Source organism: Eriocheir sinensis, chromosome 2 (assembly GCF_024679095.1).
Source record: "Eriocheir sinensis breed Jianghai 21 chromosome 2, ASM2467909v1, whole genome shotgun sequence".
In the NCBI taxonomy this organism is placed as follows: Eukaryota; Metazoa; Arthropoda; class Malacostraca; order Decapoda; family Varunidae; genus Eriocheir; species Eriocheir sinensis.
The window spans coordinates 18,143,584-18,165,225 of NC_066510.1; the positions used below are offsets into that span (position 1 = coordinate 18,143,584).

A 21,642-nucleotide genomic window follows, 5' to 3' on the forward strand; every position below is an offset into this window, starting at 1 on the left:
GGAAATTATAAAAAAGAAATGTTAAAGAGCTTTCATGATTCCCCGGGACACAGGAGATAAATTATATATAAGATTATAAGAGCTTCCATAATCATTACTTCGTCCTTGTATTTTCAAGGTACTCTATGATGAAAAACAGGGCTAGGGAACGTTTTTTTTTGTTGTTGTTGTCGCTGATGTAACACGCGTCCATAAAATACAAATAGATTAATACACGTTTAATGGCAGGTTGGTATGTGTGTATTTATTGATAGGTAAACACACACACACACACACTCAGGGCATCGAGGTAGTGACTGAGGGCTTTGAGATCGGATCAACGTGCATATCCTGGGGCCTGGGAACGCGGGGTACAGATGTGTCTCGGCAGGTAAGTGGGTCTCTGGGTCATGGGAGGCTAGCTACGCGTGGGCGGGAATCGTGGTGGGGAATAACATGGGTTTGGTGTGCCGCGATGTTCTGGCGTGTTATGATATGGTGGAGGGATGTGGCATGGTGTGGTAAGATGTTGAGGAGGTGTGGAGGGTTGTGGCAAGGTGTAGTAAGGCGGTGAGGATGTGTTTAGGGATGTGGCATGGTGTGGCAAGGCGTTGATAATGTGATAAAGTGGTGGAGTGCAGTGTGATGTGGTTGAGGTTTGCTGTGATGTATTGTGATGTGGTTGCGGGGCTCTGGTGTAGTGTGATGGGGTTGGGTTTCGTTGTGGTGGTGTTGTTCTGGTATGATATGGTGTGGTTGTGATGTGGTGTGGTTGCCGTGTTCTGGCGTGGTGTGGCGTGGATCTGGGGTGGCGTGGCTCTGGGCAGGGTTAAGGGAGACTTGCTCTGGGGTGGCGTGGCGAGGGTCTCCTTACGCACGCCTAGGTCAGAGGTCATGCAGGTCTGCCCTCGCCCGTGTGTGTCCTCCTCGCCTCGGGAAGAGAAGAGAAGGGAGTTTCTGTGTGTTTTCGTTCCCCTTGAGACCTAAAAATGCAAAGAAAAACACGCACGCACACTTAACGGTACACACACACACACACACACACACACACACACACACACACAAACATACACACACACACCACACGACATGAAAGAAACAGAGATTTAAATAAGAGAGAGAAAAAAAATAACAAGTCAAGGTTTAGACTCACCCTGAAAGCAAAAGTTAGTTGATGAGCACGACGAAGCTGCATCTTGAATTATAAAGGGATTTGATAAAGGAAAATATATAGTACCTCACATGATGGATTAAGGCAGAGGAGAATTTGATAAGCGCCCGTACACGCCAATTATACCCGAAGTGAAGACATAAGGAAAAAAAAAAGAGAAGGAAAAGGCTAAAACTACAAGACAACGCATGCTATTACATCCTTGCCAGTGGGTCCCCGTAAATTATGAAGAACTTGCCTTAAAAGAACCTTCACTAATTTTCCCCTCTCTCTCCCCCTCTCTCTCTCTCTAAATAATTATCTCCTTAGAATGTTTGCTCGTACTCTTCCTTCCTGTGGTGGTGCTTCACGCCATTCTTCTTCCGTCTCCTCAGTCCCTTCACCTCACCTGCACGGTACTGACACACTTCCTTATCCCTTTCCCTTTCTCTCCCCTTGTAGTAGAAAGTAGAAGCATCGCACGTAGGTACCTTTTTTTTGCCTCTACGCACACCCAAAAAATATTATAGCCGGCGGATCACGTGCTTACTGTAACCTCCTGTATTTTTTCTCCGCCAGCCTCACGAAAGGAGAGTAGATGGATGAATTCCGTACATTTTTTTAGTCCTTTGTTCCTGTTAACTTCTTAAAAAAAATACATAAGGACGAATATATTAAAGTGTTCGATGTATATTCGTAATCCCATGTGCTAAACAATCGAAGAAGTAAGAACATTTATACGGATATACATGCATACATATATTTTTTCATTCATTCGTACGCATCCGCATTTGCCAGAGTTGAGGGCGCGTGACGAAATATGTTAAAGGGACACATGATTACTGATTAGTGCATTCGTCGATAAATTGTGGTTCCTTTAACTGAACATTTGAAGTAACAACAACAACAACAACAACAACAACAACAACAACAACAACAACAACACACACACACACACACACACACACACACACACACACACACACACACACACACACACACACACAAACACACATACCTACCCCCCCCACCCCTCACATACATGCATTTTTTCACTTGTTTAGATCCATTCGGTGAGGATCAAGGTGCGTGGCAGGTAGCGTGACGGCGCCCTCTGACCTCGAGGCTCGAAAAAATGAGATAAGTGACAGGAAGCGCTTGTGAGTCTTGATGCGACTAGAGAAGGGGAGATGGGGGTGTGGGGTGAAGGGTGAAGTGAGGGAGCAAGTTGAGCTGGTATGATGGGGAGGAAAGGGAATAATATCTAATGAGTGTCTGAGGTGGGATGAGGCTGCAGTGGGGGTGAGGAAGATGGGGAAATGCAGGCTGTGTTTTGGGAGTGCATGAAATAATGGGGAGGAAAAATATATCGGATGAGGCTGCAGTGGGGGTGAGGAAGATGGGGAAATGCAGGCTGTGTTTTGGGAGTGCATGAAGGGGGATGTGAAGGGGCAGGTTGAGTTGATATAATAGGGAGGAAAGGGAATGATATCTAATGAGTGTCTAAGGTGGGATGAGGCTGCAGTGGAGGTGAGGAGGATGGGGAAATGCAGGCTGTGTTTTGGGAGTGAAGGGGGATGTGAAGGGGCAGGTTGAGATGATGTGATGGGAAGGAAAGGGAATGATATCTAATGCGTGTTTGAGGTGGGATGAAGCTGCAGTGGGGATGAGGAGGTTGGGAAAATGCTGACTGGTTTTGGGGAATGGAGGGGGGAGTGGGGGAGCAGGATAAGGTGATGTGATGGGGAGGAGAGTGACTAATGACTGATGGGTATCTGAGGCGAGGTGAACCAGCTCGTAGCGATGAGGAGAATAAGTCATCATGTCTGGTGGTCAGTGAAAGGGAAGCATGAGGCCAGTGTGTTGGGAGGAGAGGGAGTCTGGAGGTACGAGAGATGTTAAGGAGGGTTTAATTAGCGTGAGGTCGGTGATCAAGGAGGGTGGAAAGGGTAGGAAAACTGCAAACTCAGTCAGTGAGAGTGAGTGAGGAAGTAAATGAAGGAGTGAAGGTCAGGGGACAGTCCGCAACAAGAGACAGGAAGGTCGGTAATCAGGAAGGCAAGCAGGTAGGCAGCTATGATGAGAGTCAGCAGCTCGTACCTGATTTACCTTCCCGGTACCTGCTACACTGATGATGAGCTACCGCGGTTACACAACAATTTGCTCTGTCCCTCATTAGGAAACGGCGTCCCAGGTGTTTGGGGGTTGCTGAACGTGCACCTTATAGTGTCCGCACTCCTTCTCTACCTGTTTAGAATCTTTTAATAATAATAATGTTTGATTGAATGATTGATTTGTTCACCTCTGCAGTAAAAGCACTTGAGTAGAGATAGCCCACAAATTGAAACGACTTCATGTACTCTCCTAATGAGGGCTATAGGTGACACAGTAATCACAAATAAGCGTCAACTAACTAAAGATCTTACACTCGCACTACTCCAATTAAATCATTACGCAAGCAACCGGTTTTCAGTTACTTTTACCCAACGTGTTTAATTAAGGATGAGTCCACCTCGCTCACCTTCAAGCCCAAAAGAGGCGAAGCAATCCCCTGGATCTCACCTTGAGCTGCACTAGAAGCGTGAATATTCTTATAAGGGTACGGTAGAGGTTTCTGATTCCCCTCTCATCGTGTGAAGAGGAGGCTGTGCTGCCGTGACTCGCTTCTGTTCGCCGCAAGGTCACGCGTCTTATTTGTCTCATGCTTTTAACGGGGCCGAGAGGTTGTTTGCAGAAGAGGGAGACAAACAATGGCGGGGATTATATATGAAGGGAACCCACAACAATCCGGTCTTTTTTTCCCTTCCGCCACTGGTCCACACCCAATGCCCTCCGTCTTTTGTCTGTGTTCGTGGCCTGGGAAGAATAGGGTAATAAGGTTGCATGTTTATTGCCTGGGGAGAAGACGTATCGTGGCGGTGATTTTGCGTTTATGTGTGTTTGTGGGGGGTGAGAGATTTTTTACTGTTTGTGTGTGTGTGTGTTTGTGTGTGTGTGTGTGTGTGTGTGTGTGTGTGTGTGTGTGTGTGTGTGTGTGTGTGTGTGTGTGTGTGTCAGTGTGTGTGTGTGTGTGTCAGTGTGTGTGTGTGTGTGTGTATGTGTGTGTGTGTGTGTGTAGCGTAGAAGACAGTCAAGGGCAAAAAAGAATTAAGGAACTGGCTCCTAAAAAGTGAAAAGGAGAAGATCTAAATTAGTAATATGAATTCAGTCATAGATGTTCTTGATACTTTCTTCTTGAGAGCGTTTAAGTCGTAGGAAACAGGGAAGGTAGACTAAAAAAGGTTAACGTTAACGTCTTGCATTAGAAATTTGAGCATGATAGGACGATGAAGTGTAGAACGTCGCGGGCAGCAGGGCTGCGAGAGTGCTGCATGGATTCTGCAGTTAGGAAGTTCTGAGGAGCGGTTAGCTTAAAAAATAGCTTTAATAGTTAAGAAGAGTTGCGGGGTTTATAATATAGAATACCGTCAATAAGAGGAAGGGAGCTGATATGGCGGAAAGCCTTTGATTTTACTCTTTTTAAAATGGTTGTGTGCTTGGAACCCCTCTCCCCGTCCACCTACACCAGTGGTTCCCAACCTTTTTGTTCCTCTGTACCCCTTGGGCATTTTTATAGGTCCCGTGTACCCCTAAAAATTTAGGATAAAAAACGAAATTTTAATATTTTAATATTATTTTATAATTAAACCTGTATGTATAGACTGATGATATAATTTAGATAACAGTTTTTCTTACTAAAATGAGGAAATTGAAAAAAAACAAAAAACGACATTGTGCAATTTGAATGCAGATTACAACACCATGTATTGTACAGTTGTGGTTATTCTCTCGGACACAATGTACCCCCTGAAAAGTGCAAATGTACCACTGGGGGTACATGTACCCAAGGTTGGGAACCGCTGCCCTACACTATATAATATGTTCAATAAGTACATTCTATTTAGTATAGTTAGTGTTTATGTTCAAAAGAATTGCTGAAAGCGATACAAAACGCCAAACCGTAAGGAAGCTGACTTAGCAAGAGATAGGAAGTTTCCAGTTGAGATATTGAGTTACGACCAGCCTAAGAATGTTTAATGCAGAATAATCATCGATTTGAGTCTGATGATATCTAGCAAAAGTTTCACTAAGACTACACTCATTGCTAGAGATAAAGGTAGGCCAAAGATGTTGGAAGCAAGATTCTTCCTTCACGAGTCGAGGCGGCACTCGGCACTTCCCGTTCCCATCACGGCAGCCTCGAAACGACTTGACAGCCGGGCACATAAATTGTCACCAGGTTACCCAAAATATAGGTGGCGGGGCCGTAAATTTCCTGATAAAATCAAAAACAGGTTCCGAGTCGCATAAAATCAGCGTAAAGCGTTGCGGGTGAACTGTGGAGCATCGTGAGGGTGGTAAGGATCCCAGTGTGTGTGTGTGTGTGTGTGTGTGTGTGTGTGTGTCAGGCATATCCATAGGTTTGTGTGTGAGCCTCGTGACTCTCGAGCATGGCCGGGGATCAAGAGCACCAGGCGTGGGGTGGGGCGGGGCCAGGACGTGGCTCTCCGGGAGGGCTGAGGGTGCCGGTCTTCACTTGGGTGTCGGAAGTTAGCACCTCTCAGTGACTACCAGTTTTACTTTTTTTGTGGCTGGCCGTTGAGCGGATGTTCCCGGGTCTGAAGTATGAATACAGTTGCTGACCTAAATTTCTATGTTGTTGTAAAGTGTCATTTTGCTCGGCCACGTGTGAAAATATATATATATATATATATATATATATATATATATATATATATATATATATATATATATATATATATATATATATACACACACACACACACACACACACACACACATGTATATATATATATATATATATATATATATATATATATATATATATATATATATATATATATATATATATATATATGCACATATACACATATATATGAGTTCTTCACGTTTTAAAAACGAGAAAACGTGCAATGATGCAGTGTGCAATCTTGAGAGAAAACGACTAAAGGTGTGCGTGTTTGCAGCACAGACTTACTCAGTCCTCATCCTACGAGAATAGTTATCTACTGTATCTTTTTCTTACTTTGAAAAGCGCTAATATCATGTAATGCCTTCAAAATGCTCAGTGCTGCAATAAGAGTAACACAGACTAAATATGATATAAGATACTCTCTCTCTCTCTCTCTCTCTCTCTCTCTCTCTCTCTCTCTCTCTCTCTCTCTCTCTCTAACTGTGTGTGTGTGTGTGTGTGTGTGTGTGTGTGATTCACCACGGCCTGATCACGAGTTGGTTCGCTTTCGCCAGCAGGTACCCTCCCGACGTGAGCAAGTGCTCATTATCGTCGATCTCTGGGTACTGCCAGGACCTCACACACCACACACCCCATCCCCTTTGCTCAAGGGGGGACAGTAACTACTCCTAGTTAACGGAAAGAATCAGGCCTGAGCGGGGCTCGAACCGCCGCCTGTTTGGCCGTGAAGCCTTGCAGCGCAGTGCTACCGATTGAGCTACCGGTGTGTGTGTGTGTGTGCGAGAGAGAGAGAGAGAGAGAGAGAGAGAGAGAGAGAGAGAGAGAGAGATTAAGACAAATGATGACGTAAAACAGGGGGAAGTAAATTAAACTCTGGTGGCAATGGGGGAATTAGCGGGTGGCGTGACAGAAGGTGGCGTGGGAACGGGGAGGTAGAGTGGGTCAAGGTAATGTAGGTAACGGCGGCGTGGGTAAGGCTGGCGGGGGTAAGGAAGGCGTGGGTGAGAGTGGCGTGGGTAAGAGTGATGTAGGTAAAGGGGGCTTGCGTGGGTAATGTAATGGAGGTGTGGGTAAAGGCTACGTGCTTGTAAGTAGAATGGGTGAGGGTGGCTTGGGAAAAGGGGGTGTTATGTTAGGGTGTCGTGGGTAAGGGTGGGGGTGACATGGGTGAAGGTAGCGTGGGTAAAGGTGGTGTAAGTCTGCACTGAACATAGCATCAGGGTGTGGGTTTTGAAATATAAACAATCGGAAGGCGAAGTGTGGATGAGTTAAACAGGTGTGGTCTATACTATAAGAACCGTGTACCCGGCAAGGCGAGGTGGCGTCTTGTGGAAGGGCTGTCGCTGCAGGCTACTGAAGGGTGTGTATCAGCCTGGTTGTGTATCAAGTAGAAAATACTGGTCCTTCCCTATCCATATCAGGACACCTCTCCTCCCGAAAATTACCTCTCCTTCGGCCACCCCTTTTGATTCTTTTTATAGGAGCAGCGAGTAGCGGGCTTTTTTTTTATTATTGTTTCCTTTTTTTGTGCCCCTGAGCTGTCTCCTTTGTTGTAAAAAAAAAAAAAAACTCGGCTCATCTTTGGGTGGATGAAATTTTGTGGAGGTGGACAGTTGTTTAAAGGTGGACAGATGGGTGGACGAGATGTAACAGATAGTGGTACAGGTGGAAGATATATACATTCTAAGCGGAATTCGTATATCGTCTGCGTTTTTGTAATCGAAATGTTGTCGTATATATATCGCTAAATAAACTAGGATAATTGATTTAGTTTTCTCTTCGGTGTAGAATATGTTTAAAACTTGATACTTTTGCATATTTACGAATAGGTAAGATCATAGTAATAAAATGTCACTCCTCTCCTACAGTATGTCTTCTCTCTGGCTAGATGAATTTTCTTTTATTCTTTTTCCTCTTTCCTTTGGCTTGGAAAAATATGTATAGGTAGTTTTGTTTTGGCTTGCCCTTTCCCTTTCCTGTTTCGTCTCCTCACTTTCTCCTCGCTCACTTCAGCTTTTTTCTTCAAATATTCCCAAGTTTTACGACCCTCGCCGCGCCACAACCTCTTATCTCAGCATTATGTTCCACCTTCGTCGTATTGGCTTTGGCGCTTTTCCTTCTCTATTTCTGTTGCCTTTCTCCCTTCCCTTCCTCTCCTTTCCTTTCCCATCCCCATCACTCCCTTTTCTTCACTTCCTCTCCCTTTATCTCCCTTCCCTTCCTCTTCCTTTTTTCCCTCCCCTTCCCTTCCCTTCCCATCTCTTCCCTTCCCTTCCTTTCCACGCTCCTCTCTTCCCTTTCCTTCCCTTCCTTTCCCTTTCCCTCCTTTCTAGTTTCTTCCTTTCATATCCCTTTCCTTTCATTCCCTACCCTTTCTTTCCCTTCCCTTCCCATCTTTTTTCTCTTTCCTTTCTCATCCTTCCCTTCCCTTTCCTTCCCTTAAAATTTGTTTCTTTCCTTTTCCTTTCTCATCTTTCCCTTTCCTTGTGTTTTCGTCCCTTTTATTTTTCTTTCCATTCTATATTTTCCTTCCTCCTGTAATTTCCTTTCCTTTCTTTTCCCTATTTTTCCTTTCATTTTCTTTTCTTTCTTTTTCTCTTCTCATTTCCTTCCCCTCCCTTCCATTTCCCTCCTTTCCCTAACATTCCATTTTCCTCCCTTTCTTCTCCCTTCTCTTCTCCCTTCTCCCCGCCTTTTGCCTCTCCGTCGCGAGGTCGTGTAGCATTATTATGCCCGCAATTTCCATAGTCATTTGTCATTTTCAGTGCTCTCTCTCTCTCTCTCTCTCTCTCTCTCTCTCTCTCTCTCTCTCTCTCTCTCTCTCTCTCTCTCTCTCTCTCTCTCTCTCTCTCTCTCTCTCTCTCTCTCTCTCTCTCTCTCTGAGAGAGAGAGAGAGAGAGAGAGAGAGAGAGAGAGAGAGAGAGAGAGAGAGAGAGAGAGAGAGAGAGAGAGAGAGAGAGAGAGAGAGAGAGAGAGAGAGAGAGAGAGAGAGAGAGAGAGACAAAGGACACAAAGGAAGAACAAATAACAGCAGACCTGGTGGTCCTTACGAGGCTGTTTGTGACAAGCTACACTAACTATCTAATCAAAGGTGGAAGATGAAGGACAGCAAAAGCGAAGGCTCCTTCCCACCCCCCATCCCTCCAGCCAAAGCTGGCAGGAAAGGAAAAAGAACCATGCAGCATGGAAAAACTGCATGGAAATTATGTAGGAAAGAGGAAAGAACTACCATTACTGCTACCACTAACCGGGCGATAAAAACGGACAAGGACACCAGTATTCGAAAGAACTTAACGTTATTACGACAATGAGTAATATCTTAGTTGCTGGTTGGATCCAAAATACTCGTCTAATCTATTCTTGAAGGCCGTAACTGTTGTACTATCAACGACATCACAGGGTAGAGAGGTCCAAACATTAACAACTCGATTGAAGAAGAAGTGTTTAGCTTCGTGCAACGCGAATCTTTTACCACTTATCTTCAAATTGTGATTTCTTCTTGTTCTATTTGATCGATCAATTGTAAAATAATCTTCCGCATTAATATCACAGAATCCTTTAAACATATTAAACACTTCTATTAGATCGCCTCGCATTCTTCGTTTTGATAGGCTGAATAAATTTACTTCTTTAAGCCTTTGTTCATGTGATAAATTTTTCAACCTAGAAATCATCTTTGTTACTCTTCGTTAAACCCGTTCCAACTTTTCTATGTTTTTTCTGTAATAGGGAGACCAAAACTGTACACAGTACTCTAGACGGGGTCGAACCAACGAATTATACAGTTTTAATATTACTTTTTCCGATTTATTATTAAAGACTCGTCCGATGAAGCCAACCAATTTGTTTGCAGTTTTAACTACCTCTGAACAATGCTGACCGGGCTATAAATCGCTTGATATAGTGATTCCAAGATCCTTTTCTTTACTTACTGCAGAAAGTTGTTGGCCATTCATTACGTACCGAACGCGACTGTTATTTTTTCCGATGTGCAACACTTTACATTTGTCAACGTTAAATTTCATTCGCCATTGATTGGCCCAACGTGCAAGTCGATCTAGATCTGATTGTAAAGCTTCTTCGTCGAGTGTCGCAGTTACTTTACTAGCAATTTTTGTGTCATCAGCAAATTTTGATACTTTGTGAGCTCATCCATATCATATCATTATTAAAATTAAGAAGAGGATGGGGGGAGAGAAGAGAGAGAGAGAGAGAGAGAGAGAGAGAGAGAGAGAGAGAGAGAGAGAGAGAGAGAGAGAGAGAGAGAGAGAGAGAGAGAGAGAGAGAGAGAGAGAGAGAGAGAGAGAGAGAGAGAGAGAGATGCAAACATACAGACAGACAAATGGGCAAATGGAGGCCACAGTGACAGAAGAATAATGAGGAGACTCACTAAAACAGGAAACAAAAAAAATAAAATAACAAAGGATGGGAAGAAGGAATGAGAAATGAGACACGGAAGGGCAAACAATATCGCCATATGACATGAATAGAAATAGAAGACAGAGATGGAGGAGGAATATGAGGATTAAGACGAGGAGAAAAAAAGGGGGGGAAGAGGAGGAGGAGGATAAAAAAGAGGAGGAGAAGGAGGAGGCGCGTCTAATGAAGTAAAAGCATTCAGATTCTAGAGCTCCTTTGATATGCTGAGCTGTCCCACGCAAACCCTTGCCTGGAATCCCTCTTAGCACCTGACTCGCGGGCGCCTCCACCTGCCCGTCCTCTGCACGCCGCCCAGCACGCCGCCAAGAATTTCCTCCCTCGCCACACGGGAAGGCAATGGTGACCAGCCCTCAGACCCTGCCCCGAGGCTTTATATTTATCCTGCACTGATGGTTCAGCTTCGTCTCCCCTTCTTGCTCGGCGGGTTCCCTCCTGTCGTATCTGTTGCAGACTCTCGACGCTTTATATTCACAACGGAAAGTAAATTTTCTTAAAAGGTACTGTAAATAATTGAATATCTGAGTTCAACCCCAAAGGCAGCGAGGTGATTTTCAGCTGTTGGTGAGAGACAAAGAACACATTAGAGACGATTCTCAGCCCTCGATGTTATACGATAGTTTATAATAAGGAACAACTAATAGAAGACGACTTGTAGCTCGTGATGGGAAGCAATGGGTTATGTTACAAAGGAACAGGACAGTGGGAACTCGCGAGATATCTGCACGCGAAAGAGATTCATCAACGCATACCTAGGGAACACCTGTTCCTGGCCTCCTGGTTGCCATCCTGGACACGGCCCTAACCTTCCCTCAGGACGGCAGAAGACCGCCAGTCTGACTCAAGGCGAGCAGCGTGGTGCAGACGGAGCCTCTCCTCGCCTAAGGGGCGAGAGGCGGGTGTAGGCGGGGCTCCTGAGGACGACCATATTTCTTGTTACACCCACCAAGGCGTTCATGGACCAGCCAGCCAGACAGACAGACATCCCGACAAACAGACAGACAAACATGCAGACAGACAGACAGACAGACAAAAATCAGGTTGTCAAACAGACAGACAATAAGACAGCCAGCTAGACAGACAGACAGTCAGATAAACAGATAAGAAGACAGTTGGACGGATAGTCAGTCAGTCAGCCAGCCAGACAGTCAGTTAGCCAGTCATCCAGACAAACAGAGTCAGCCAGCTAGCCAGCCAGCTAGGCAGACAAATAAACAGCCAGCCAGCCAGCCAGTCAGCCAGTCAGCCAACCAGACAGACAACAGCACCATAGTGACAGCCTTGCACACGTCACCCTCGATAATGAGTGTCTGGTGTCGCCGCGGGGCAGGACTCGCACACAAAGGTTTCCATTGTTTTATTCTCCCATAGAAAATGGAATGTACTTCAGCAGGGCCGCTCTAGACACCTTTGTAACTATGTTAAGTCTTATGAGCCTTTCGAATTTTTTTTTATTTGTATTATCTTTTGCTTTGGGTAGAAGGAAGTGGTCCTGGGAAAAAATGAATAACTAAACCGTTTTATATACTTTCCAAAACAAAGTAACATTGCATTTACATCTCTCTCTCTCTCTCTCTCTCTCTCTCTCTCTCTCTCTCTCTCTCTCTCTCTCTCTCTCTCTCTCTCTCTCTCTCTCTCTCTCTCTCTCCATATATATATATATATATATATATATATATATATATATATATATATATATATATATATATATATACACACACACTTTCCAAACCACAGTAACATTACATTTACAACTTTTTCTATTTTTTTTTCGTAGGGAGCGTCAGTTTTCCTCTTTTTTGCCATCAATCTCGTTTTTGTGAAGAGAAAAAAGAGGAGGAGAAGCATCACCGTATGGGCATGGCGGTTAATGCTCAGGGATGCCGGGCACGCGTGAGGCGGCGGCGCGGCGGGCGAAGGGAACAGCGGGCGTCTCGGGGCGGGCGTTCCCACACCAGGCTCCGGCAGGTGTACACAGCCTCGCCATACGCCGGGCTCCCCACCTGTCAGGCTCACCTTCACCCTCCTGCGGCACTAATTGCTGCATCGTTTCCTTTCATCGTCAGTTTATATATTCATTTTTTGTCATTCACTTTCACATGGATGGGGTCAGTGGGGGCATCTTCACTCCCCAAACATTCTTGTCACCTTCGTTATCGTGTCTTCTTCCCTTATCTCGATTTATCTTCACCCGTCCGCAAGTAGTTAATCCTTTTCAGTAGTAAGTCATTTCCTTCATTCAGTAGCCACTCCTGTCTTGACTGTCACACGTGCCTTCTGCATCTGTCGTGGCTCACTTCCACCCAGCTTCAATTACTTCATCATCCTCCATCTTCGATTTTAAGCCATCTTTGTTACCACTGAAAGATGGGGTTGCATTTCGATCTGCATCTTCCACACACACTATTTCCCGCCCATCAACACACGACGCAATACTTATTTTAGGTGAATCGTGCCATTCATTGTGCCTTGTCGGACGCTTCCATTATTGTTTCGTAAAGAGATCATCATCATCGTCATCGCTATGGTGTGGACGTTCTCTTATATTTAATTATCGAGGCATGGGCTGGACATTCAGGCGGTAACTTATGAAAAATGCATCTGTACTCAGTTACTCTTGGAAAGAAGAAAATGCGTATTCCTCACAGAATGCATTGTTGGGGGAACTCAGGTAAATAAGCACTCGCTACTACTCATCACAACTTTTCTTCACTGCACGAAATTCTAAGCATCATTCTGCCCATTTACACCTCTGAGTCACTTCTTACTCCGAGTGTCTTGTTCATGGATTATCACCACACTCAGGGCTCTCACATTTCGGGAACCGACAGCCGAGTGTTCCTTCACACACTCCGTGCCAGACTTTGCCATTTCAATCTCGAGTCTTGGGAAACATGTAAACGTGAGGCTGATTATTCCTCCGTTCACATGATCATCTTTCTCCGCGGTTTTGTCTGTGTTGAAGACTCGTCACGTCAGTCTGAAAGAGAGTCTGAGAGAGATGAAACTATGTAAGGTGAGAGTTAATTAGTACCTACGTGTGAATCGCCATGGTGCTAATTTATCTTTGTGTTTACGGTCTTCCTTACACTCTTATTTACTTTAAACATTATTATGTGTGTGTGTGTGTGTGTGTGTGTGTGTGTGTGTGTGTGTGTGTGTGTGTGTGTGTGTGTACCCCCGCATAAATTACATCCTAAAAAAAACATATCATCATTTGAGTTCATTAATACCCAGCTCCTGCGTTGCACGATCGGATGTTTTAAATTATACTTCTAAATTCTTGCGAACTTTAGATTGTGATTTTTTTCCCTTTCAGGAGCAGTTAACTATGTGAGGGTTGAGATCCCAGCACATGCATCTTGACCCCCAAAATTAGCCTGTCAGTCATGCTGCCACTCACACGTCGGTGCTTACCTTCCCTTCACCAGACTCACCCGTGCACTTGCCCTAACGCCTCTTGATTAAAGAATGAAAATGAGGATTACAGGTGCCAGGACAGGAAATACTTCCCTCCCTCTCTCCCTCCTTTCCTTACTTCCCTCCAAAAGGTTACTTGGAGGAGGAAAACTTCTCCGTTTTTTTTATCAACCGGAAATGCCTGAGGAGAAAGGAAGGACCTATTAAGCAAGGTTTTGCAAACTTCTTGCGATAGTCATGATAGCCCTTTATCGGTAGGAAGACTGAGAACACAGTGAAAGAACAAGAGCATTTATTGATACACTACCGACAGTCTGACATTACATGCTCCTTCAGGGTTCCACGTGGTCAAGCTTTAGACGTAACAAAAGAGAGAGTTTCAAGGTCACCTGAGTTCCAGGTAACCTATGAACATCACCTGGCCGCCGGTGTTTCCAGGGCAGGTATAAATGTGGCCGCCCCAGTCTACGCCAGCATCACAGACTCGCCATCGCCAGGACAACACCATGAAGCTCGTGAGTACTGCCTTGGCTCAACCCCTTCTTCGCCTGGTTCTTCGTTAGCCTCTTCCTGCTTCCCTTGATCTTCTGCAGGATGTTTTGATGCTAGTGACTGTCTCCAGAAGCATATCTTTAGTCTTCAAGACATTTTTTTTTTTTTTTTTTTTTGACGGGTCAAAATATGAGGCTGAATGTGGCGCCTCCGAGTCCTAAGGTGGAGCATTTTGCATTACATTCAGATACTAACTTTTTATTTCCTTGTCTAGACATGACAACATTTGCTGTACTTGATGGAAAATTACACCATGTTGCACAGCCATAAATATACAGATTGCATTCCTTTTGTGGAAATAAACATGCGTGACCTCGATGGAGCCAAGCTTGTAAGACTCAAGACCATGTGCACAGTGTGAGGAGCAGACCTGCCCAACAGCCTTCACTACTGCCTCCCTCATCGCCTTCTCTACCTTTTTTACCTTTCACGTGTGTCCTGCCCAGACACTGATCGTCGCCTGCCTGGTCGCCGCCGCCGCCGCCGCCCCTCAGCTCTTCAGAGATGGCGGCTTTGTGGACTCTGTTGAGTACGATCCGATCGTCATCCTGAGGGACGACCGTCAGGACGACGGGGACGGAAACTTCAGCTTCGGCTACGAAACCTCGAATGGCATCGCAGAGGAAAGGACTGGCACCCGCGGCGTGGAGGGTCAGAGCAACATGCAGGGCTCCTACAGGTGAGCCAACGGCCGTATTAGTGCTGCACCTTACTTTTGATAATGATACACAGGCGTCACAACACTCGACTCCCATCAAGCCTGACTCCTTTGTGTCTTTCCGTGCACCCACAGGTTCACTCTCCCGAACGGCGTTGTTGCTGAGTTCACCTACGTCGCTGATGAAAATGGTTACCGCGCTGAGTCCCCGCTGATCCCCACGCCTCACCCCCTTCCCTCCCACGCCGTCGAGCAGATCCGCATCGCTGAGGAGCAACGCGAGCGAGGCATCACCTTCGAGTAATGGAGACGAGCGGGGTGGAGCGTCCGGCGGCCGGCCAAGAGCTGCCGTGCGGGCCAGGCGAGGGCGGGACCCTCACGCCGGACACTTCCAGAGCCACGGTGAGCCGGCGAGTCGCACGGAGCCACAGTTACCAAGACACATCCAAGCTTAATCATCACTGCCATGTAGATGTAACGTAATAAACGCCTTGAGTGTGTGCCAAGTACCCGATGATGATTTATTTATATAACCTTTTCGTCATACCTCGTACATTGATTGACGTTGGTCATTGTCAAGTCTGCTACTTATTTATAATGTTAGCTTTCGAACACACACACACACACACACACACACACACACACACACACACACAGATACCCCCCCCAAATATCTATATATATATATATATATATATATATATATATATATATATATATATATATATATAAAACCATCCCCACGCTCCCCCCCCCCCCACACACACACACACTTCGCTCCAGTAGCTCAATCGGTAGAGCGCTGCGCTACAAGGCTTCACGGCCAAACAGGCGGCGGTTCGAGCCCCGCCCGTGGACTAGGAGTGGTTACTGTCCCCCCTTGAGCAAGGGTCATGGGGTGTCTGTTATGTGATGTCCTGGCAGTACCCAGAGTTCGACGAGAATGAGCTCTTGCTCTCGTCGTGAGAGTACCTGCTGGCGAAAGCGAGTCCAACTCGTGATCAGGCCGTGGTGAATTACGCACAAACACGCATACGCGCGCGCGCGTTCACACAAATACAAAACACTTTTCGACTAGAATTTTTTTTTTTTTTCCAGTCATCGGGTGATTATTTTTGACGGCTAAATCCCGATGCTGCTCAAGGATACTTCTCGTCAGCCACATTCACTTTGGTGTGCTTGCAAAGCGGTTGGGAATCAAACTTTCACTTGCTGGACCGCCTCAGGCGAAGGTGAGAAGTCGCTGTATAGAGGCACCTCGCACCAGGGACAACTTAAAAAGTGGATTGTGTTGCTTTTTATTTGGCAGAATGTAATATTTTTAAGTACGTCCGCAAACATACTAATTAGCATTGTTAATGTACATTTCTCTCCAAAAGGCCCTTACTTTTTCGGAACATAAAGTTTATTTTCAGAGCCAAAATTGTGTCCTAAATCATTGAAATAGCTACCTGTGTGTCGGTCTCCGCTGAGTGTGTGTGCTCCTGTACGTCACAAGGCGATGATGCGTGCCTGTGTGTGTGTGTGTGTGTGTGTGTGTGTGTGTGTGTGTGTGTGTGTGTGTGTGTGTGTGTGTGTGTGTGTGTGTGTGTGTGTGTGTGTGTGTGTGTGTGTGTGTGTGTGTGTGTGTGTGTGTGTGTGTGTGTGTGTGTGTGTGTGTGTGTGTGTGTGTGTGTGTGTGTGCACGTTCACGTGTATACGTGTATATTAAGAAGCAGTAAAATAATTATGAAGTCTGGGTACTTTCCTTTTACTGTATAAAAACGACTGCCTGGTCGTACCTTCAGCAAACAAATAAATAAAAACGCTACCAGATGAGTTTACTTCATTCTAGCCACAGAACAAAGTCTATCCTGCCAACAACTGAACCGCCGCAGGGGAAGTGAGGCGCCTCTCATGTCATTCGGCAACATACAGGGGGCATAATTAAAGTGTGCGTTGTGTTGCTCTTTATTTGGGAAAGGCGTGATAACATGACTGTGTCCAGGAGCGTGGGGTCCGACCTAAGTTAGCCTGGGGCTGGCAGATGTTATGTACAAAAGTGGCAGGATATTCAAGGGGGAGGCTGCATGCTTGTTATTTGTGGACGATGCCGCGGGCGCGCTCCTCCTCGGCGAAGGCGATCTGCTTCCGCACGTACTCCGGGACGGGCGGCAGCAGCGGCGACTCGACGCGGTAACCACTCTCGTCCGCCACGTAGGTGAAGGTGGCGATGGTGCCGTCGGGGAGGGTGAAGCTGTGGGCAAGTGGGAGTTAGGGAACGTGGTGGCTGATTGGGAAAAGCGCAGCTACTGTTTTGTCATGCTGTAAGGCGGCGGAAAGTTACGGGAGGCTGATGGAGCCTCGTCTGTGCTATATCGTAGGCTGTAGTGAGTCCATGTGTTGATTATACCGTCACAACGTAAGTTGTGGGAACCAGTTTACTTGAAAGAACTTCGCCTAATGCATTACTGAGTAACACAAGTCGTGGCAGGGCTAGACTGATGGTACGATTATAGTTATGTTGCAAGCTACTGGACAATGGAGCACGGGAAGCCTCTCAACTGTTCTTTGCTATGCTTCCAGCCACTCTATGAGACTGGGGGAGCCGCTCACCTGAAGGAGCCGTCCATGTTGCTCTGGCCCGCAGAGCCGGGCGTGCCGGTCTTGGTCTTTTCGATGCCGTTGCTCGTCTCGAAGCTGTAGTAGAAGTTGCCGTCGCCACTGTCGCTGCGCTCGTCCTTCAGGATGACGCTGTCCTTCTCGGGGCGGGCGGCGGCCACGGCCAGCAGGCAGGCGAGCACCAGCTGCCGAGGGAGCAAGACGACCATTAGCAGGGACATGTCTTCTTTTGTTTATCTTTAGTGATGGTAATGTGGTTGCCGGCATCCTGTTGCCCCTAACAAACAAACGGGGGAGGGGTAATAAAACGGCCATTAGCAGGGGCGGTCTTCCTTGTCTGTCGTGGTTTGTGATGTTATGTTTTGTAGTGTGCGTCGGGGAGTGTAACTGTTATTCTCTCGTCTCTGTTGTTTTAATATTTTTTTTTAAGAAGTGTTCCTGGGAACGTGACGCTCATCTGGACACACATGGTGTTGGTGTTGGTGGTGTTGGTATTGGTGGTGGTGTTAGTGTTGTTGTTGTTGTTGTTGTTGTTGGTGGTGGTGGTGGTGTGCCTGACTCAGCGCAGCACAACACCTGGCACACCTCCCTGGTAGTATGTAACAAAAAGAACTTGCAGACTCACTAGCTTCATGTTGTCAGCGCGAATGTAAGCTTGCAGTGCTTTGATGCGGTGAGGCGGTGCACTCAGCGTGGCAAGGTAGATGTCTGCTGGACGGAACACCTCACACTTATATACACACCACCAGCTACACCACAGGCCTGAAATATCCCGACGGCCTTGTCCACGAGTGACCCGTTGTGTGACCCTGTGTTGTTTTACTTAGAAAAACGAAAAGCCAGACAGAAAGACATGCAGACGTATAGATAAAGATAGTGACAGACTGACAGACAGATGGACATTATAATCAGGCGGACAGATATCAAGACAGACGGACCTACACAGATACACAAACATACCTCATTCCCATCTGCCACACACAAACACATTTCCCTCATACAAACACTGACATACCCCCGTCACATGCACAGTTCTTCTATCTCTCCAAGGTGTTCTAACAGGTGACTTATCATTCTCCAGGCAGCCCCGAAGGCATCCAGGCACACGTGGGGAAGCCTAGGCGAGGAGGAGGACGAGGAGGACGGGGAGGCTGTGAGTGGCAGGCGGGAGGCGCAGGATGCCGAAAAAGGTAGGTGAAGGTGACCAAACCAACGACAGGGAATAGGAAAACATTTAATCGTGCCAAGCAAACAGACTTCTGAAAAGGAATTATACAAACAGAAAAGGTTACTAGTTGCTGTACCGAGAGAGAGAGAGAGAGAGAGAGAGAATATTTACATAGATTTACATAGATCTTCAGCCTACACAGACTCTATTGTTCAAACTAAGCGGCTGTCCTTAAACCTACGTGAAATCCTATGATATTTAATGTTTAATTCCACCAAGACTTTGCATTTCGACTACAGTGAATATCAAGTTGAAGGAAGTGTTGGTCGAGCTTGTTTTTAAATGAATTAGTCGTATTCTACTGGACTATTCTACTAAGCGGGAGTTTATTCCATTCTCGCGCTACTGTGTTGGTGAAGAAAACTTGGTGTAGGCCACTCTGAATATATTTGTTTGAAAGAGAGAGAGAGAGAGAGAGAGAGAGAGTCATGGGTATTACGAAGGGAGAAGATGGAAGAGCGGGAGGGAGGGGGCACGCAAGATTGTAAAGAAGGGGAGGGAAAGGGAGTGGGTGGGGGGAGGAGGTGAAGGGAGGGTAAAGGTTCAAGGCTAAGGGCTGACAATGGATAATTTGACCTTCAACTTCTTTGCTGCGCCATAAAGAGGAGGAGGAGGAGGAGGAGGTGTGGGGGAAAATAGGAAGAGAGTGACAGAGCGATTAATTAAAGGAAAGGGAAGGAAAATGAGGATGAAGGGAAAGAAAAGGAGGAGGAAAATAGCGAGTGAGAGAAAATGGTCATGACTGAAAGGGAAACATGGAAACATGGAAACATGGAAATGCAGGCAACAGAAAGCCTATTGGCTCATTACGAGGTTGCCCGCTTTGGTGATTTAATCTGCTCGACAGCCACTTGGGGCCTGGGGCGCAGATGACAGCACCTCGACATTGAGGAGCAGATGAAAGCACCTCGATATTGAGGAGCAGATGAAAGCACCTCAATATTCAGTTTACTCCCGACGCAGCGAAGTGACGATCGATTCTATATTTGAAGGAGTTGATAGTATTCGCATTTACTACTTCTGAAGGAAGATTGTTTCAGTGGCGGATGACTCGGTTTGAAAAGAAACTCCTTCCGATGTCTGTGTTACATTGACTAGACTGAATGGGTAAACCGTTATTTCTAGTTCTGAGGTTGGTTTGCAGTTCAAAGAATTTGGAGTAATCGACGTTATTGAACTTTTCAGACACTTGAAGACTTGAATCATATTCCCTCTAGGCGTCTTTTCTCCAGTGTAAAGAGATTGAGTCGCTTGAGTCGTTCCTCGTACGGGTGAGCCCTTAAGATTGGTATCATCTTCGTGGCGCGCCGTTGAATCCTTTCCAGTAAATCAATGTCCTTTCTGTAATTAGGAGACCAGAACTGTACTGCATACTCGAGGTGCGGTCTTACCAAGGAATTATACAAGGATAGCATCACGTCTGGCGTTTTACACTCGAAGTTCCTCGCTATGAACCCGAGCATAGTGTTGGCTTTGTTGTATGCTTTTTTACAGTGATTCGCGTGTTTCAGGAAGTGGAGGAGGAATAGGAGGAAGAGGAGGAGGAGAAGAGGTGAAACGGAGAGAATAAGAGAAAATATAGATGAGGTGGAGGGAGGAGGAGGAAAATATAAGAAAACAGGAAACCAAAGACCTGGAGTGTGACAAAATGGAAAAAAAAAATACCTCATGTAAAGGAAATAAAAGTAAAGGTAAAGTGGGATGCATACGCAGTGGCTGCGCGTGGCTGCGGCGCTCATCTCCGTCCCATTAGCCCTTTGAGCCTGTGGTGGGTAAGAACCCGCTACCCCGGGACACAGGGCTGGAATGACATCCGGGATTTCCACAGTTTACCTTCCCCAGGTTTCCCCAGGTACCCATTTATCGACCAACCCGATAGGGATGGATGAACAGCTGGGTGGGCTGTGCGCCGACTGCCCAGGCTGGGATCGAACACGGGCCCGCAGATTCGAAGCCAGGGGTGCTGACCGGTGGGAGGAAAGATAAACGTTCGAGGAGAGGGGAAAGAAAGACGGAAAATAGCAAATAATACGAAGAACGCACCGAAGAAGTAAAAGAAAACAACCACTTGGGGAAAATGATATGATAGAAAAGTAATAACCAGAAAATAAAGTAATAAAAACGTGAAAACCAGACGAATTTTAACGGAAAGTGTAATAAAAAAAAGAAAATAAACGGATTACTGCTTCTGGGGAGTAAACTAATAAAAAGAGTAAAAGTCCGTACAATCGCTCTTTGAAAATAAAATCAAAAAGAGTAGGACAAAACGACCTCACGAAAAAAATAAAATAATAAAAAAAAAACCGATCACTTTGAAAATAAAATAAATAAAATGATAAAAATACAAGACAAAACGAGCTCCCACAAAAAAGAAAAAAATAACAAAAAAAGAAAAGAAAAACCGGACAACCTTCACATGAAAAATAAAACAGTGAAGGAATAAAAAAAAATTAAAAAAGCACAATTTTAGGCATCGGTGGCAGGTGCACACGAGAGGAGAGAGGTGGAGGGGGGCTGTTGTTGCATGCGCGCCAAGGTTGTAATTGCCAGCATTTTAATATAATAGTTGTCATGGCGATGCTCAACTACCCACGCAAAAGCCGCCTGCATTGTATGTCTTGCCTCGTGTGTGCCAGGCGGTTCGAGCTTCACACTTATTATCTTCACTGGGTACTTTTGTTGTCCATTTTCATATCTTTGTCGGTTGTCTTACTTGCCAATCTACTTAACTATCTGCCTATCTATTTATCTGTCAATATTTATAAGGGTACTTTTTTTCTTCTCTGGGTTCATTTTCAGTTTTATTTTTCTTTCCTTGTTGTCCATTTTCAAATCTTTGTCGGTTGTCTTACTTGCCAATCTAC

The 21,642-nt window shown here is 45.7% G+C and overlaps 3 protein-coding genes across 3 annotated transcripts in view; 1 reads left to right on the top strand and 2 right to left on the bottom strand.

Moving 5' to 3' along the window:
• LOC127000623 (cuticle protein AM1199-like) overlaps positions 1-21,642 on the bottom strand; it is a 91,848-nt gene that overhangs the window by 10,177 nt on the left and 60,029 nt on the right. The gene's annotated exons all lie outside the window — the stretch shown is intronic.
• Positions 14,087-15,460, top strand: LOC127000609 (cuticle protein AM1199-like). Its single transcript, XM_050864538.1, has 3 exons — positions 14,087-14,254; positions 14,738-14,970; positions 15,085-15,460. The coding sequence occupies exons 1-3, from the start codon at positions 14,189-14,191 to the stop codon at positions 15,251-15,253; spliced, it is 468 nt and encodes a 155-aa protein (XP_050720495.1). The 5' UTR covers positions 14,087-14,188; the 3' UTR covers positions 15,254-15,460.
• LOC127000701 (cuticle protein AM/CP1114-like) lies at positions 16,888-18,312 on the bottom strand. The gene is made up of 3 exons (XM_050864709.1): positions 18,176-18,312; positions 17,545-17,735; positions 16,888-17,185 (listed from the first exon to the last, which is right to left on the bottom strand). The coding sequence occupies exons 1-3, from the start codon at positions 18,182-18,184 to the stop codon at positions 17,026-17,028; spliced, it is 360 nt and encodes a 119-aa protein (XP_050720666.1). The 5' UTR covers positions 18,185-18,312; the 3' UTR covers positions 16,888-17,025.

Coding starts and splice junctions, on each gene's coding strand:
- LOC127000609 (XM_050864538.1), top strand. CDS start 14,189: ATGTGGCCGCCCCAGTCTACGCCAGCATCACAGACTCGCCATCGCCAG. Junction 14,255..14,737: donor AGGACAACACCATGAAGCTC/GTGAGTACTGCC, acceptor TGTCCTGCCCAG/ACACTGATCGTCGCCTGCCT. Junction 14,971..15,084: donor AACATGCAGGGCTCCTACAG/GTGAGCCAACGG, acceptor GTGCACCCACAG/GTTCACTCTCCCGAACGGCG.
- LOC127000701 (XM_050864709.1), bottom strand. Junction 17,186..17,544: donor AACATGGACGGCTCCTTCAG/GTGAGCGGCTCC, acceptor ACTTGCCCACAG/CTTCACCCTCCCCGACGGCA.